Source organism: Mauremys mutica, chromosome 5, assembly GCF_020497125.1.
Source record: "Mauremys mutica isolate MM-2020 ecotype Southern chromosome 5, ASM2049712v1, whole genome shotgun sequence".
In the NCBI taxonomy this organism is placed as follows: domain Eukaryota; kingdom Metazoa; phylum Chordata; order Testudines; family Geoemydidae; genus Mauremys; species Mauremys mutica.
The window spans coordinates 129,583,581-129,599,510 of NC_059076.1; the positions used below are offsets into that span (position 1 = coordinate 129,583,581).

At 43.5% G+C, this 15,930-nt stretch overlaps 1 protein-coding gene across 3 annotated transcripts in view; it reads left to right on the plus strand.

Moving 5' to 3' along the window:
• The first annotated feature begins 265 nt into the window (after positions 1-265).
• RMND5A (required for meiotic nuclear division 5 homolog A) overlaps positions 266-15,930 on the plus strand; it is a 37,280-nt gene continuing 21,615 nt past the window's right edge. Inside the window, exons 1-3 of one of the 3 annotated variants that reach the window (XM_045019714.1) lie at positions 1,256-1,626; positions 6,505-6,650; positions 7,683-7,825. In XM_045019714.1, the coding sequence (XP_044875649.1) occupies positions 7,721-7,825 (105 nt within the window). In that variant the 5' untranslated portion in view covers positions 1,256-1,626; positions 6,505-6,650; positions 7,683-7,720. Of the gene's footprint in view, positions 574-1,255; positions 1,627-6,504; positions 6,651-7,682; positions 7,826-15,930 lie in introns of those variants that run through there. The other 2 variants (XM_045019713.1, XM_045019716.1) reach the window with 2 other exon arrangements.

Consider the following 15,930-nt stretch of genomic DNA (forward strand, 5'->3'; position numbering starts at 1 on the left):
ACCCAAGGTGCCTGTAGCGGTGCCTGAAGAATAATTCCACCGAGGACTCTAACCGCCTGTACAACCACAGCACGCGCACTGAGCAGGGATCCGAGCGATCGTTCCTGATCCCGGAATAACAAAGCCACCAGCGACCCTCAGCGCATCGTCCAGCTGTTTTACATAGGGCTTGTCTCAGGACCCCGACTGTCTACCATGCAGCCTGAACAATAATTGCCTGAGGACCCCGGGTGCCTAGTACAGTGCCTGCGCAGCGAGTGCGCCCGTTGCCGCTGAGGACCCCGGCTGCCTTCGCGTTGCCTGCACAATAACACTGCCCAGCCAGCCTCCGGTAGAAGTTCTAAACAAAATTCCGCCCGGCGAGCGGCGGGGAGCCCGGCGGCAGCAGGGAGACCCGGCCTGAGGGAGCGGGGGGCCCCGCCGCGCTCGCTATGGATCAGTGTGTGACGGTGGAGCGGGAGCTGGAGAAGGTGCTGCAGAAGTTCTCGGGCTACGGGCAGCTCTGCGAGCGGAGCCTGGAGGAGCTGATCCAGTACGCGGGGGGGCTGCGCCGCGAGATCCTGCAGAGCGAGAGTACGTGCGGCGCGCCGGGCCCGGGGCTCGGGCGGTGCGGGGGGGGGAGGGAGAGCCCCCCCATAGCCCTTCCAGAGAGCCCGCCCCTGGTTCTCCTACCCCCCCCCCCCGATCCCGGTTCTCCCCAAACCCCCCCCCAGATCCCGGTTCTCCCCAGGCTCCCCTTCCCCTCCAGATCCCGGTTCTCCCCAGGCTCCCCTTCCCCTCCAGATCCCGGTTCTCTTACCCCCCCCCCGATCCCGGTTCTCCTAGTCCCCCTTCCCCTCCAATTCCCGGTTCTCCCCAGGCTCCCCTTCCCCCCCAGATCCCGGTTCTCCCCAGGCTCCCCTTCCCCCCCAGATCCCGGTTCTCCCCAGGCTCCCCTTCCCCCCCAGATCCCGGTTCTCCCCAGGCTCCCCTTCCCCCCCCAGATCCCGGTTCTCCTAGCCCCCCTCCAAATTCCTGGTTCTCCTCAACCCTCCCCAGGCTCCCCCGATCCCGGTTCCCCTAGCCCCCCTTCCCCTCCAGATCCCGGTTCTCCCCAGGCTCCCCCCCAGATCCCGGTTCTCCTAGTCCCCCCCTACGCCCCCCGATCCCGGTTCTCCCCAGGCTCCCCCGATCCCGGTTCTCCCCCCCCCCCCCCCCCCCACTTCCTGGCCTCATCACCCCCAGATGCTGTGATTTTTAAGCACTCAAGGAAAATGAAATAGCGATTTCATAAACAGAGTGTAAAAGGGGGAAAATTCCCAGCCGGTCAAAACATGTAAAAGTTAAAGGAAACTGTTTTTAGACAAACTTCCTTCTTTCCTTTTCTTCCTTTCTCTTGCCTACACAGTGTTCGTAAAGGGAAACAAGCCTTTGTTTACAGTTTCTGAGATGGTATTAAATGCCCTTGTAGGGGGAAACGTGACTCACAGCAATTTAGTGAAGAGGTTACAACCATGTTTAAATTTAGACCCTGTCCACACTTTATAGTTAACAACACGCTAACAAGAGTATTTGAGCACCATTGTTGCTAGTAGTAGTGTGGGGTTCTATCAGAGTTTTCCTGACCTGCGAGGACAGGGAGACAAGGTAGGTGAGGTAATATATTTTATTAGACCAACTTCTGCATACTGCAAGGACAGGGGCATTTTTCTGTTTCCCTGACCAGTTAACAAAAAGAAGCAATCCTTCTTCATGCTCATTCAGGGAAACTGTGCAGATTTCTGCTACCCTCTGAACTTAAACAACTTTGTTGCTACCCTGGGTCTAACTATAGCATAAACAGAGCCTTATTTGGGTGATGGAGGAGATTAGGACTTCTGGTTGTGGGGTGTTGAGTTGGGACAGGCATTGGTCCATTTTGGGTACACCTACTCATTCTTTAATGACTAAAAACATTTATTCCTGGTTAGGAGATTCTGCTATGTCATCTTTATATTTGTCAATATGTTTATATCTTTATTCTTTTGCATTGAGTAATAATGGGATTAGTCACTGCTATTGAAAGAGCAGTCATAAAAGCCAGGCTGCGTGACATAAACAACAGTTTTTTTGGATTTTCTGGGCTAGATTATAGGGGCTTCAGATGAAGATAAACATAGCCCCTAAGTATTATATTTGCAAATAATATTTAGCACTTTCAAAGTGTCATACACCATACCAGCTCTTTTTAAACATAAACCTTGCAAAATCCCTGGGAGGTAAGTAACTCAGTATTTATACATGTAATGGGAGGAAGTGGTGAGACAAATCATGTGATTTACCTAGTGCCATAGAGGAAGTGAGTAATAAATATGTGATTAGAATTTGGGCATTCCTGGCTCCCAGTCCTGTATTTACTGTCGCTGTTTTCAATAATCCACTTTTGTTTAGTTCCAAGAGTTGTATTTGTTTGTTCTAGTCCCGTGCAAATGCAGCTGCATAACTTTACTTGCATTGATGTCAGTGGGATTACTCATGTGAGTAAAGTTAGATGTTGGCAGGATCAGGGCTGTTATTTATATATGGCAGTTTACAGAGAGACTATAGAGTCAGGCCTTGTTCTGATGATCATACAATTTAGGTATTTGTAAGAGTCCAGTCCAATAGAGGCAGTAGAATCTTCATTCTGTGAGAAGTTCTTGAACAGTTGTTTCTCCTCTTGTTCCAGCTGTTTCAAGGGTTGGTGGATCAGAAATTCCTAGTGGCATTATCTACCAGAAATTAATTCTTTAGAGAATCTTCCTCTTTGGAAGCACGTTTTTAATAGTCCCTCATATTTTTTTCAAGTTGTCCAGGCAGGTAAAAATTAAATTAAATCTGTTCCTTCTGCACCCTCTTTTATCGGTCCACAATTCAAAGAAATTTTTTGTCGTACAAAACGGTTTGACTAAGTGGCCAGCACTTTGTATGTTTATTTATTATTTAGCGTGTGCATAATTGTCTAGCCAAGCGATGGCATCTTCAGTGGTGTGAATGCTGTTCTTCTAGGCCACCGCTGAACCTAGTCAGCAGGCATTCATCGACAGTGTGCGTCATCGGCTGTGTTGTGCCGCAGCTGCACAAAAGGCTGTTACGAAGGTCCCAGTGATACTGGTTGGCTGCACGGAGACTGTGCCCTATCCAGAACCTATTCAACCATTGGCACCTGGGCAAGTCAAAACCAGGCAGACAAATTGTGGGGTCGGCAACGAGGGACTGGTTGGGGATTATAACAGAGATCCATTCCTCTTGCCAGAGTGTTACCACCCTAATATCCGGGCGTGGCCATATGAGACCATAATGGGTGACGTGACGGCAGACATGCAGCTGGTGGTTTAAAAAGGTGGTTGTGCAGCAGCAGGCTTGAGTTGGCGCCTACTTTCTCCAGTAACTGGCCAGTGGCAACACCTCGTCTGATATGAGGAGCAGCATTATTGCTTAGAACTGGGAGCCAGGGAGTGGAGTCAGATGCAGGGTGCTGGAGATTATACACATGGCAGTATGTAACTGTGTATTCACCAGTTTGGTGTGTGCCGATCGACTCCAAACTGGTGTGCAGTACTCCGCCACCGAATTCGAGGTGGCAAGAGCTGATGTCTGCAGAGTTGGAGCACAAGCATCCCATGACAAACCTGACAGTTTTCTAAGAAGATTGTTGTGTCTCTTAACTTTAGCTGCTGTCTTCTTTAGGTGGGCATGATAACTCAGTGTGTGGTCTAAGGTCACACCTAGGTAGAACGGTTTTACTTCGTGCTTCACCGTCTAACCATTCAGATAAACATTCAGTTTTCAGGTTGCTCTGGCATGATGAAGATGGAACAAAGTGGAGACTGTTTCTATGATGCTTGGCTGGAGGTGCCAAGTCTTACAATAGTCAGCTAACTTTATCATGTCCCGGTTTAAGGTGGCATCAAGCTCATGAAACGTCTAGGCCTGGGTACCGAAACAGATGTCGTCTGCCTAAATGAATTTTTGTGACTCTGTTGTTGGCAGGTCATCGATGTAAAGGTTGAACAGGGTTGGAGAAAGCACAGAGCCCTGGGATAACCCATTGTTCTGTTATCTCCAAGCACTTGTCTTCTCCCCCATATGGACTCTGAACTGCCTATCACGGAGGAACAGTTCAGTGACGCCTGTGACCCAAGGTAGCAGGACCCATGATACCTTCACGAGCAGGCCAGTGTGCCATATCGTATTGTATGCCACTGTTAGATCGACGAAAACAGCACCCGTTTTCAAGTTTCTGTGGAAGCCATTTTCAACAAATGTGGTCAGTGCGAGTACTTGATCGCATGTGCTACAGCCTCTGTGAAAGACGGCTAGGTCAGGGCTCAAAATTCTCTCCACGTCAGGTAATATGAGCTGTAGGACCAAGCGCGCCAGTACCTTGAAACACACCGACAATAATTATATATTAAAGGCAATCAATAAAATATACATCTTACAAATTGAGACTCTTATCCTGCAAGGAGAGTTGTGTGGTATGACCCTTCTGCTTAAAGTGGGTCTCATTGACCTCAGTGGGGTTCGCTTAGCCAAGAAGATCAGCCTACAAGGATCCCTTTGCGGGATCCAAGCCTCTTACCTGTTAAAAAAACAAAACACTCTTGTATGTCTTTACTCTTTTGTGACTGTGTCCCTACTGTGCTTCTTTTCTAGACCTTTAGCAAGGCTGGTGCTATCTTTTTTTCATATCTTGTAAAAGGCCATGTATGTTATTGGTACCTAATGAGTGAGCAATGTGAATGTGAATATTGCCATTGCTTAGTAAACACTCTGGAATAAAGTAAGGGGTGTTTACTGTGCAGCTTCAGACAGTTTGGGGACATTATAAAGCTACCTTTTTGGATAGCAAAATTTCCAATTTAATTTTCACTAGTTATAAATAACTTTTTAAATAGAACAAGGTGTTCAAGCTTTGTTCTTGTTATTAGTAATTTATCTTATTGCTTACTTTCTCATTTTTACCATATAATTATAAGCAGTATAAACAAGTTATTGTATGAAATTTTAGTTTGTACTGAGTCCAGGGTGGATTTGATTTAAATCACTAGTCAGGAAGACTTGATTTAATCATAGTTTTCTACATAAAAGTGCATTCGTGTTGGTTGTTATAACCTTAATACATATTCTTCACAACTCAGAGATAGATGTAGGTTTCATTTTTAGAAAGTACACACTATACATTTTTAAACAGTGATTTATTTTGAAAACTTTTCGGATTACTTTTACAGAGATATCAGAAAATGAATGATTGTTTGGTTATTTCATTTACCAAAGGTAATGAAGCAGATATTTATGAAGTCATTGGGAAGTGAACTATTTCCAAATCAACAGGTTAATCATTAATATTTGGAGGATTTTCTTGCCATGCTGTATTAGGAGGAGAACATCACCAGACAGACATTTAGATTGTTTTATTTAACTAAAACAACAACGTTAAGTATTCTGGATTTTTTTCTTCAACAGCAAACATATAATATTTTAACAGAACAAACATATGTCCCTCGCTTCTCACATTTATCTCCAGACTTCTTCTCCTTGTCCAGGTCTATTCTGCCCCCAACAATCTTGTATTCATTGAACTTTTTGAAGCTTTGCTCTTTAAGAGAGAGGTAAGGGATTGACTCTGTGAACACAAATTTGCAGAGGGACAATAGAGTTGAGGTCTGTTATTTCTCACCTCTATATATTATTTGTTTATTTTAAAACATTTTTGCTGTTAACAAGCATGTTATCTCTGGAGACACAAGTCCACAGTTTGAGAACTGCAAAACTAAGTATCTCTGATGGTATCTTCTAGACTGAGCACTGAGTCCCATTGGGTAGATAGAAAGATTAACCTAAATAATCTGTACAGAAGCCTGTGGAACCCCATAAATTTGGGTCCCTAATCCATGAACTATTGGAACTCATTTACAAAACTTTTCTTGAACATTACATGAATATATTGTCTCATACTATAGAATTAGAATTTATAATCCCTATTCCATGATGAGATATCTTTGAGCTATAGTGTATCTTAATTAAAACTATCTTTAGATAGGGTTTTTCCTCAAAAAGCATTTTATCATGGTAGTTGCGTTTTGTTTCTCCTCTCCCCACACTTGCAACTCCTGTGATGGCAGTTTGTTACACATGTTGTAATGCCTGAAATATCAGAAGAGAAACTGGCTGAGTAACACTCTGCTCCAACCAACAGTAATTCAAGACACAGAATGAGAAAAGAATAGCGATTAAGATTAGGGGTTGCTTTTTGATCCTTGTTTTATTAAATGTTGTGGAACTATTAGGATCTCATCCTTTTAAATATTTCTCCTGGGAAGGATTTATGGGAAGCTAGGGCTGTTAAGAAAACTGTTCTTGGACTGGTTGTTTATTTCAACCATCACTGTGTACACTACCTGAGGGATATTTTAACACAGACATGAGTGTGTGCCTGATTGAACGATGTAACTCGTGGAATGATCTGGGCGGAAGCAGTGATGAGAAAAATCCTCTCATTAGCAATAGGTTCTAACACAAGACTGGAAAAGAAAATATTCCTGAATCTGGGATCCGAAAGTGGGACTGAAGCAGAACACTGAAGAGAAAAAGTCCATTTCTCCAGCTGTGACTATTTTAACCCATAGGGAAACTGAGGCATAGACGATGTGAGTTGCCTGGGAGATACTGGGATTAAGTTTAGGAGTTCTCAAACATTTTCATATTTATTATTTTATACATAGAGTGTGCCTCCTCCCCTCCCACTGGTAATCCCATGACATTCCTGTGGCAACTATTGAAACTGATGCAATGGACTATCTGGAAAGGAATAATGTATTTTTAGCTGTCACATGTGATTTAGCAACTGGAAATGAGGAAATCCAGCACAGTGTGACGAGCCAGTTCTTTGTGGACCACCAGCAAGCGCTCCATGGCCCAACTCTGCTCTTTGAATCAGTGTTTGAGACCTGTTGGTTTAATTATTTAGACATAGGATTGTGAGTTAGAAGATTTAGGACCTGAATTGTATTGCTTTGCACTTTGTTTTTAATGTAATATGCTACCAAATCAGAGTGGTAATACTGGGCACTCACTTTGCACTGATGTAAATAGCTATATAAGGTTTAGGGCAACAATGAATTGGGCCTTTAGGTTCTAATCCTGAAGAGAGAGAGAGAGTGTGTGTGAGTGTGAGTGTGTGCGCGTGCGCGCATGCAGTAATGTAATGCCTAGCCCTACTGCATCCTCAAAGAACTGCACAAATGAAAGCTGATCCTATGGTGAGGGTAGAAATGATACCCCAGTACATTCTGTGAGGAAGGTTGGTTTAATGTTAGTGCTTTGAGATCCTCTGGTGAAAGGCACTAGAAAGTCCTATTTATCATTAACCTTGAATTCATCAATTTAAAAAACTGTTATTCCATTCAGGAGAATTTGTACCTGCCATAGCAAAACCGGGACTGGCATCTTAATGAAGTTGTCCCATATCCTATGGGTTTTATTTTTTTTTAAACGGTGTTTAGCTGATGATACTTTGCCTACACTTTCTAAAGATTGGCTTTTGACTTTGTTTTTTTCAGAGCTCTTCACTCTTCCAGTACCATTTTCATCTTTTATTATCTTCACCTATTTGGGAAGGATTTAGCATTATCATTTGTTTATAATAAAGTTTGTAATCAATTTTCTTGTCTTCTGCCTAGACCAAGATGGAGCCTTGTCAGGGACAATTTCCCTTGTTATGACACAGTGCTGTAAAAGAATAAAAGACACAGTTCAGAAATTGGCCTCAGATCATAAAGACATTCACAGCAGCGTTTCCCGAGTCGGAAAAGCCATTGATAAGGTATTTACGTTATGCATTTTATTGTGTTGAAACTTGTTCAGTATTTTTCTCCTGTAGTTTATAGTATATAGTCAACCCTGCTATATTTGGAATCAGAAGGTTGGGGTTAAATCCTGGCCCAATAATTGGAAAAATTCCATGGACTTCAGCAGCGCCAGGATTTTATCCCTGTGTATAAACTAATCTTCTGAAAGTTTAGACCACTCTGTATAGAGACTGTCCCCCTTTCAAGCATATTAACAAGAGAAAATGCCCATTAGCATATACAGGATTAATAGTTCAATGTCACCTTGATCATCTTGAGCGATCGGTCCTTCAGCCCTTGTATAGATTACGCCGACACAACACGTCTTCCATTCTTCTCATATCCTGGCCTTCCTTCTCCATGTGCAGCCATGTCTTTTCACGATAAAATCTTCCCATCTCTTTGGAGGTCGGCCAAGTGGTCATTTCAGTTCCCGTGGGTACCAGTTGGCAACAGCTGCAGTCCATCGATTGTCAGTGAGCCTCGCTATATGTCTGGCCCATCACATTTTACTATGCCTGCTCTCAACAACAGCGTCCTGCACTCCACTCTGCTGTCTGATCACTTCACTGGGGACTTGATCGAGGATTGAAATTCCCAGAATTCTTCTTTCTATCACCCTCTCTGAGACAGACAGTTGCTGCTCCTCTGTCTTTGTCAGCGCCCATGTTTCGCTGCCGTACAACATTGCTGGCAGTACAGTTAAGTTGAAGATGCTGGTGCGTGTTGCTTTGTTGATTTTTTTTCCTTGAAGAACATCCTTGATAGAATTGAATGCGCACCAACATGTTTTCTTTCTTTGCCAGAGTTCCCCTTCCTGATCGTGGTGCATGTTCATTTCTTGGCCCAAATAGATATATTGCTCAACTTCTTCTGTTTGTTCTCCCTTGATTGTTATTTGGGCTTTTGGCAAGGTATCAGACTGCATACATTTTGTTTTGGAATGGTTAATTTTCAGTCCGACTTGGCTGCTTTTTGTGTTGCGATCTCATAGCATTTTCTGTAGTATGATAGTATTTTCTGCAATCAACACAGTATCATCCATGAATCTGAGATGTTTCAACGTATTATAGTAATATAGCAAGGTGCTAACAGAATTAATAGAAATCTTCTAGCTAAGAAACATGTCTTCTTTCTGTCTAATCACTGGTAACAGATGTTTAGACAGCCGTATCCTGTTTTAGGAGACCTGTTAATCTGGAACAGCTTTATCAAGAAAGGTATTTTTGAATGATTTTTTGTTCTAGTTTGCTTTTACTCACTTCACTGAGGGCTTGGTCCTGTGAAGTGTTGAGCACTCTCAGTGGGAATACAGGATGCTGAGCACCCCACCGGATCAGGGCTATTAATATGATGCTTTTGTGTACTTAATAAATAATAAAGAGAGCACAAAAATTATCATAGTTGAAGCTTTTCTGGTGAGACATTCTGATACAAATTCCGATTTCAAGGATTTCTGGGAGCTCCACAAGTTACTGTAGGGATAGACTTCAATATCCCTTCGAAAAGGTACCAGAATTCTCTCTCACAGCAATTGATGCCATTTGTAAACCTTCAAGCCACCCTTTTCCATGAAACAATATTGTGAAGCATTCTTCCCTCTCGTGGGAGATAAATCTCTGTGTAAGAGCATCTGTAATAAACAAAACAAAACAAAAAATTCCCCAAACCCTTTTTTCAGATTTTCGTTTGTGTTATGGTTTAATATTTAGACATGTTTAGATCTCAGATCGTATGTACTGACAGATTTCTTAAACACAGTGACAGACATAGAGTTGGTAGACCGCAGACAATCCTTTTATAAAGGAGACCTCTGTGAATATGTCTCTTGCCTCTAAAGAGCCAACCCAGCTATACAAAGTAAGGATTAATCTTTTATCTTTCATAACCAGGTTTAAACAAGACATCTAATCTATTAAGTTTTAATTTAGTAGAGCAGAGTGCACTAACAATCGCAATACACAGCACACTGCATTATTGGGTGGAATATCTGTGCAACTATTGTGATTTTTTTTTGTTTGTTTTCTCTGTATTTAGCTATCATATAGATCTAAAAAAGAATGGATGGCTTAATACCAACAGTGCTAATCCAAGCATCAGTGTGATATTCAAAGCTTAAGGATACATCTGTTCATGATCCTAGCTACTATATCTAAACCAATTAACTAGAGTAAAAGCAATCCATCCTTATTACTAGCTTGAAACCTGCTATAAATCTGTTTAATCTTGTCTTGAGTTTGAAATTTGTAACTTCAGTCCTCTTTTGATTTAACAGATGGACTTCATATGAACCATTCTGAATTTGATTAGGTTCTTTTTCTATTTAATTGCTCTGGTGAAACAGAATAGCACTAAATAATAGCAATGTAATTTAGGTGGACTTAAGTACTGAGTGAAACAATTGGGAAATTGTTTGTAGTAACAAAAAATAAGAGGTAAAACCCCTCTTGACATTTAGGTATTTCATAAAATTAGACATGGTCTTTTGTTTCCAATTCACTCATGTAGTTTCCCAACAGTTTTATTGTCACTTTTCCAAATTAAGTTTGCCTAGTATTAAAAAATGGACAATATAAATAAATTTTATTAAACTGTAGGAACCACATTTTAGAGACTGACAGAAACAAGAAGTGGAAAGACATCAACAAGTTCATCTGGTCTGTGCCCACAGTGGGTGCAGGATTGCCAATAAGGACCCAGAGCTGAAAGTTCAGTCCTGTGATATTCTGAGCAACCTCAGCTCCCATCAATATCACCGGGAGTTCAGGACACAAACATTTCTTCCACGTTATTTGGCACTTTGCAAGATCATGCCTTGAAACACAGACTTTCTGTAAGATCTTTTGCAAGTCACTTGAACCAAAAGCTTCAGTCCATACAGCTGGAAAACTGGATAGAAAGCAAGAGCTGCATCTGCTGAGAATTTCCCTAGACAAATAAACTACAGAAAATACATTCTAATCCTTCTTGGGCTATTGACAAAATCCATTGTATAAAGTGGAACATAATGATTTCATGGACGGTCAGGTTGAAGAAGGTCTCATGGGGTTCATCTAATCTATCCGCCTGCGCTGATTAAGATAATGTTTGCATTTCAAACAAATCTGATTCTGTCTAGTGAAGTATCTATTGGCTTATTAGGGTTCCATAACCAATTTAAATTCAAATCTCCCCAAATAATATACTTAAGTTTTAAACCAAGTCAAAGTAATTAGATATAATTGATCTAGTGAGTGGATCCCTCATGGCTTCCAGACAAATACTAGACAAACTTTTTTGCTGTCAATAAATAAAATCCTCATTAGAACCCGACAAATGAGTCTTTTACTGTCATTCACAAGATGAGGGTTTTGTATTTACAATAGCCTTCCAGCAGCATCTTCATTTTCATCTTTATTTTTACAGATAGAATAAAACCCCATGACAATGTGATTGGCGTTTTAAAGGTGATCATGGTTTTGTTAAGATATGATCAGATGTGAACAATTTATCTCACATGAATTTATCATGGGCTTCAAGATTAGAATGAGGCTTCCAATATTTATTGGAACTAATTTTAGTTGAATGTTACATCCCAGTGATATCTATTGTTTCAAATCAACCAGTGTTTCCTGCTCAACAAGCTCAGATTTTGATGGAATTTGGTGTGCAATGAGTCCATAGTGAGTTCAGATTAGGGAGTTATAGCTATCTGACAGAATAGCCAGATACATACAGCACTAAGTGGCTTTGAAAAGAGTTGCAAGGTTTATGAACCAGATGTTATTTCAAAACGAAGTGTTGCCTTAACAGTAATTAAAATAGCTAAAAGGTGAGGGAGTTGAGATATGCATGTAGTTACTAACATGGGAGTGAGTAGGCAAATGAGATGAGATAATAGTATAGGAGTGACTATGCTAGTGTTACACTCCCAGACCAGGAATGGTTTTAAAACTAGGGTTTTATTAAACATAATAGCCACAACTCCCCAAACAAACGCAGCTTGTAAATGTTCAATCTCACTGAAGGACAACAGCAATCCTCCTGGGATCACATCTTGCTTCCCCACCAGGGCCGGCTCCAGGCACCAGCTAAAGAAGCAGGTGCTTGGGGTGGCCAATACCAAGGGGCAGCCCTCCGGCCGCTGTTGGGGTGGCACGTCCGAGTCTTCAGCGGCAATTCGGCAGCGGGTCCCTCTTGGAGCGAAGGACCTGCCGCCAAATTGCCGCTGAAGAGTGGTTGTTTTTTTTGCTGCTTGGGGCGGCAGAAAACCTGGAGCTGGCCCTGTTCCCCACTGTGTTCACTTTAACCTCATCAGCAGAACTCCAGACCCTTAAAGGGAGAGGGCACAGCCTTAAAGGGACAGAGTGCAGGTAAACATAAGCCTGGCATTCCATTATGAGTGCTATACTAGTACCTGCAAGCCTCTGACCACATTCGGTATGAACTAAAGGTTCTTCTTTGAGTGATTGTCCACATGGATTCCATTCTTGGTGTGCATGTGCCTGAGGCTAGAGTCTTTTTGCCAGCAGTGTCTGTTGGGGCCACACCTGCACCCGAGGTATTCTCCCCTCATGCACACTCCCACCTGAGGGTGTAAAGAGCAGAGTGCACCCAGCTGTCCCTCAGTTCCTTCTTACCACCCATGGCAGTGAGACAGAACCACTACAATGCCAACTTGCTTTCCTGTTTCCTATAAACACTGTCCTAATGGTTAGTTAGTTAGCGTTGTTAATGTAGATTTATTTTACCCATTAGCATAAAATCCCACCCCCCTTTTATCACTTAATAGGCTCGGGACCCCCTTGTACAAGAGCTCTAGCCATCATAGCAGCAGCAAAATCCCCAGCAGTCAAAACTTTCCCTTCTTGGGAGGCTGCTGTGCCTCTAAATGATGGTGAGGGGCATATCCCAGAGTGCTGTGCCATCTACCACTCATTTTCCAAGTGGATTCAAAAGGCCTGGGAAACCCATCTGTGATTATTTCTTCTTCAGTGCTCCATGAAGACCTCTTCACACATGGAGAGAAGGACCTAGTGAAGGCTTGTTCCTTTTTGAGGAGCGCTGCGGTGAGCCATGATTCAACCTCGAGCTCCAGGGCAACGTCGATTTAGAGACCCCAGTCGTTGACTTCAATACCTTTGATGACAGCTTTGGAAAGGGGCAGGAAGGAGCACCTCTCCAGAGTCGAGCCAAAGTGTAGGTCACCTTCCCTGCTGCCTACAAGGTCCAGACAAAAAGTTAGCGTGGGTCTGACTCCCCTCAGACTAAGCACTTGAAGGGCAGCCATAGGTCTGACCAAGGTTTCTTGGGACCAGCTGTTAAATAAATGCTTGTGGTACCCCCTATACCTGCAGACTGCTATTCCTCTGGCTTCTGGCGCTTTGTCCCTACTGGTACCTAGAACATATATGGTACTGAGTGATTTAGCTGTGAGTCTAGTACTAGAGTCACCTTTGGAGAGATTGAAAGGGGTGCTGGCTATACCATTGGTCACCAAATCTGCTATATTGGAGTGGTACCAACTCCATCCCCTATTTGAGTAGAGGGATCATTAGTGTCCTTGTACATCTGAAAGTGTTGCCCTATCTCTGTTCTCCTCATCCTCTCTGTCAGTGCACAGTAGGGACTCATCTCCCACTCACCTCCATGGGGTCACAATGGGAATCCAAGAGGGATTCCAGGAACTGTTCTCAGTAGGAAAAGGCACGAATCTCATAGAGATCAGCATCCTCCTCCATGGGTTCATTACCCATATGCCTATGAACTTTGGTGTTACTGGGTACCATGTGATATGCAACCCAGTTCCTGCAGGTCAGTAGTTAATGGGACACATGGCCTCATGTACCTCTGTGACGCATGTTGCTAGACTTCACCTGTGCTCCATAAAAGGGTGGCTAAAATGGGTGTATTTACCCAACTCGAACCACACAGACGTGATCGTTATGGTCCCACAAGAAGTCCTCTCTCTGGTGGAAAGACCCTCATGTGGTGCAGAACAGAGTACCTTTCTCTACACCTCTACCTACCAAGTCTGTGGTGACAGATACCTCCACTCAGGGATGGGGAACTCACCTAAACCATCTTTGTACTCCGGGCCTGTGGTCCCCTCAGGAAACTTATCTGCACATAAACATCCTAGGGTCACAGTCATCCTTCTAGCATGCAGAGCATTTCTGCTTTTTACTCCAGGGATCCATTATCCAAGTGCTGACCCCATGGCTATGCGCTATATCATCAGACCATGAGGAACCAGATCTTATCCACTCTGTCAGGAAGTTGTTAAACTTTGGTGTTGGTGTATTTTTCACCATATCACACCACTCGCCTTGTGTCTGCCAAGCATTCAGAACTTGCTAGCCGAGCACCTCAGCAGACAGTTCCCTAATAACCACGACTGGTCAGTCAAAGACCCAGTGTTTACAGAATATGTTTCACAAGTCGAAATAGACCTATTTGTCACAGACCAGAACAAGACATGCCATGTGTTCTGTTCCAAAGGGGATCTAATCCAGGCTTACTGTTGATGCCTTTCTCACTTCCTGAACACTGGGACTGAGGTATGCCCTCCTCCTCCCCCACCTATGCCCTCCCCTTGGAGCTGGTGAATCTTTCCGCGCGCAGCACCCGATCACTTTATGGTGCTATGCCTAATATAGTGTGGCAGAACAAGGGTCAGATTTTACAGTGGATGATGTCCACTGAAAGAAGCTGTTCAGCTGAAGTTCAGAACATTATCCTCCAAAGCAGAAAAGACAGACTTACGAAAAGGTTTTCTATTTGAGTATCTCAGCACTGCTGCCTTCCTTGACAACACCCACTACAGCAATACTATTTTTAGCCCTGAAACAATCTTGGCTTTCTATTGGCTTGGTAAGGGTCCATCTAGCAGCAATATCTGCTACTGTCCAGGGTCATACTGAAAGTTCTTACCTATAGTGGCTTGATTAATTGAAGGTCTAATTTATGATTTTTCTCCTGGTTCAGGAGCCCTCTCCCATTTGGAATCTCACTATAATATTATCAGAGTCGATGAGTTCCCCAAGCTTGAGCCCTTAGCGACCTGTTCCCTATATAAGTGGTTCTCAACCAGGGGCCTGGCGTCCCCTAGGGAGCTGTGAGCAGGTTTCAGGGGGTCCTCCAAGGAGGGCCAGCATTAGACTTGCTGGAACCCAGGGCAGAAAGCCAAAGCCCCACCGCATAGGGCTGAAGCCAAAGCCAGAGCCACTTAGCTTCACGGGGGCCCCTGCGGCATGGGGCCCCAGGCAATTGCCCTGCTTGCTACCACTTAATGCTGGCCCTGGCTTTTATATGCAGAAAACCAGTTGTTGTGGCACAGGTGGGCTGTGGAGTTTGTATAGCATGTTGGAGTGGGGTGGCGGGGCTCAGAAAGAAAAAGATTGAGAACCCCTGCCCTATACCACCTACCAATGAAGATTGCATTTTTTGTAGCCATTACATCAGCTCAAAGGGTAGGGGAGCTTCAGGCCCTCAGGGTGGATCCCCCTTATACAGTGTTTCATAAGGTCTCAGGCCTCATGCCATGTTCTTTCCCAAGGTTGTTTCAGAATTCCATATAAACCAGTTCATTTGTCTCCCAGTTCTCTTCCCCAAGCCTCACTTAACTTTGAGAGAAGCCAGTCTTCACACGCTTGCAGCAGTAAGAGCACTGTGTTTTTACACGGACAGGACAAAACCATTCAGAAACACATCTAGACGGTTCGTGACCTCTGCAGAGAGGGTTATAGGTCAGGCAATATCTTCTCAGATTATCTGAGTAAAAGGACATATTACGAATTAGCCAGATTAAATCCACCCAGCCACATTAGAGGGATGCCTTCTTTGGTAGGGCTGTCCCACAGTCGTTTAAGTAGGACTCCTACTATCCACCTCCAGGCAAACAGATAACTGTGTATTAGTCACCAAGAGTGGAATCCTTGTGGACAATTACTTGAAGAAACAGCAATGACTTCCCTACAGTAATTGTGGTTCTTTGAGATGTGTTGTCCACATGGTTTCTATGACCCACCGTCCTTCCCCACTACTATGAAGTCCTACTCCTCATGAGTTCTGTATTGGTAAAGGAACTGAAGGATGGTTT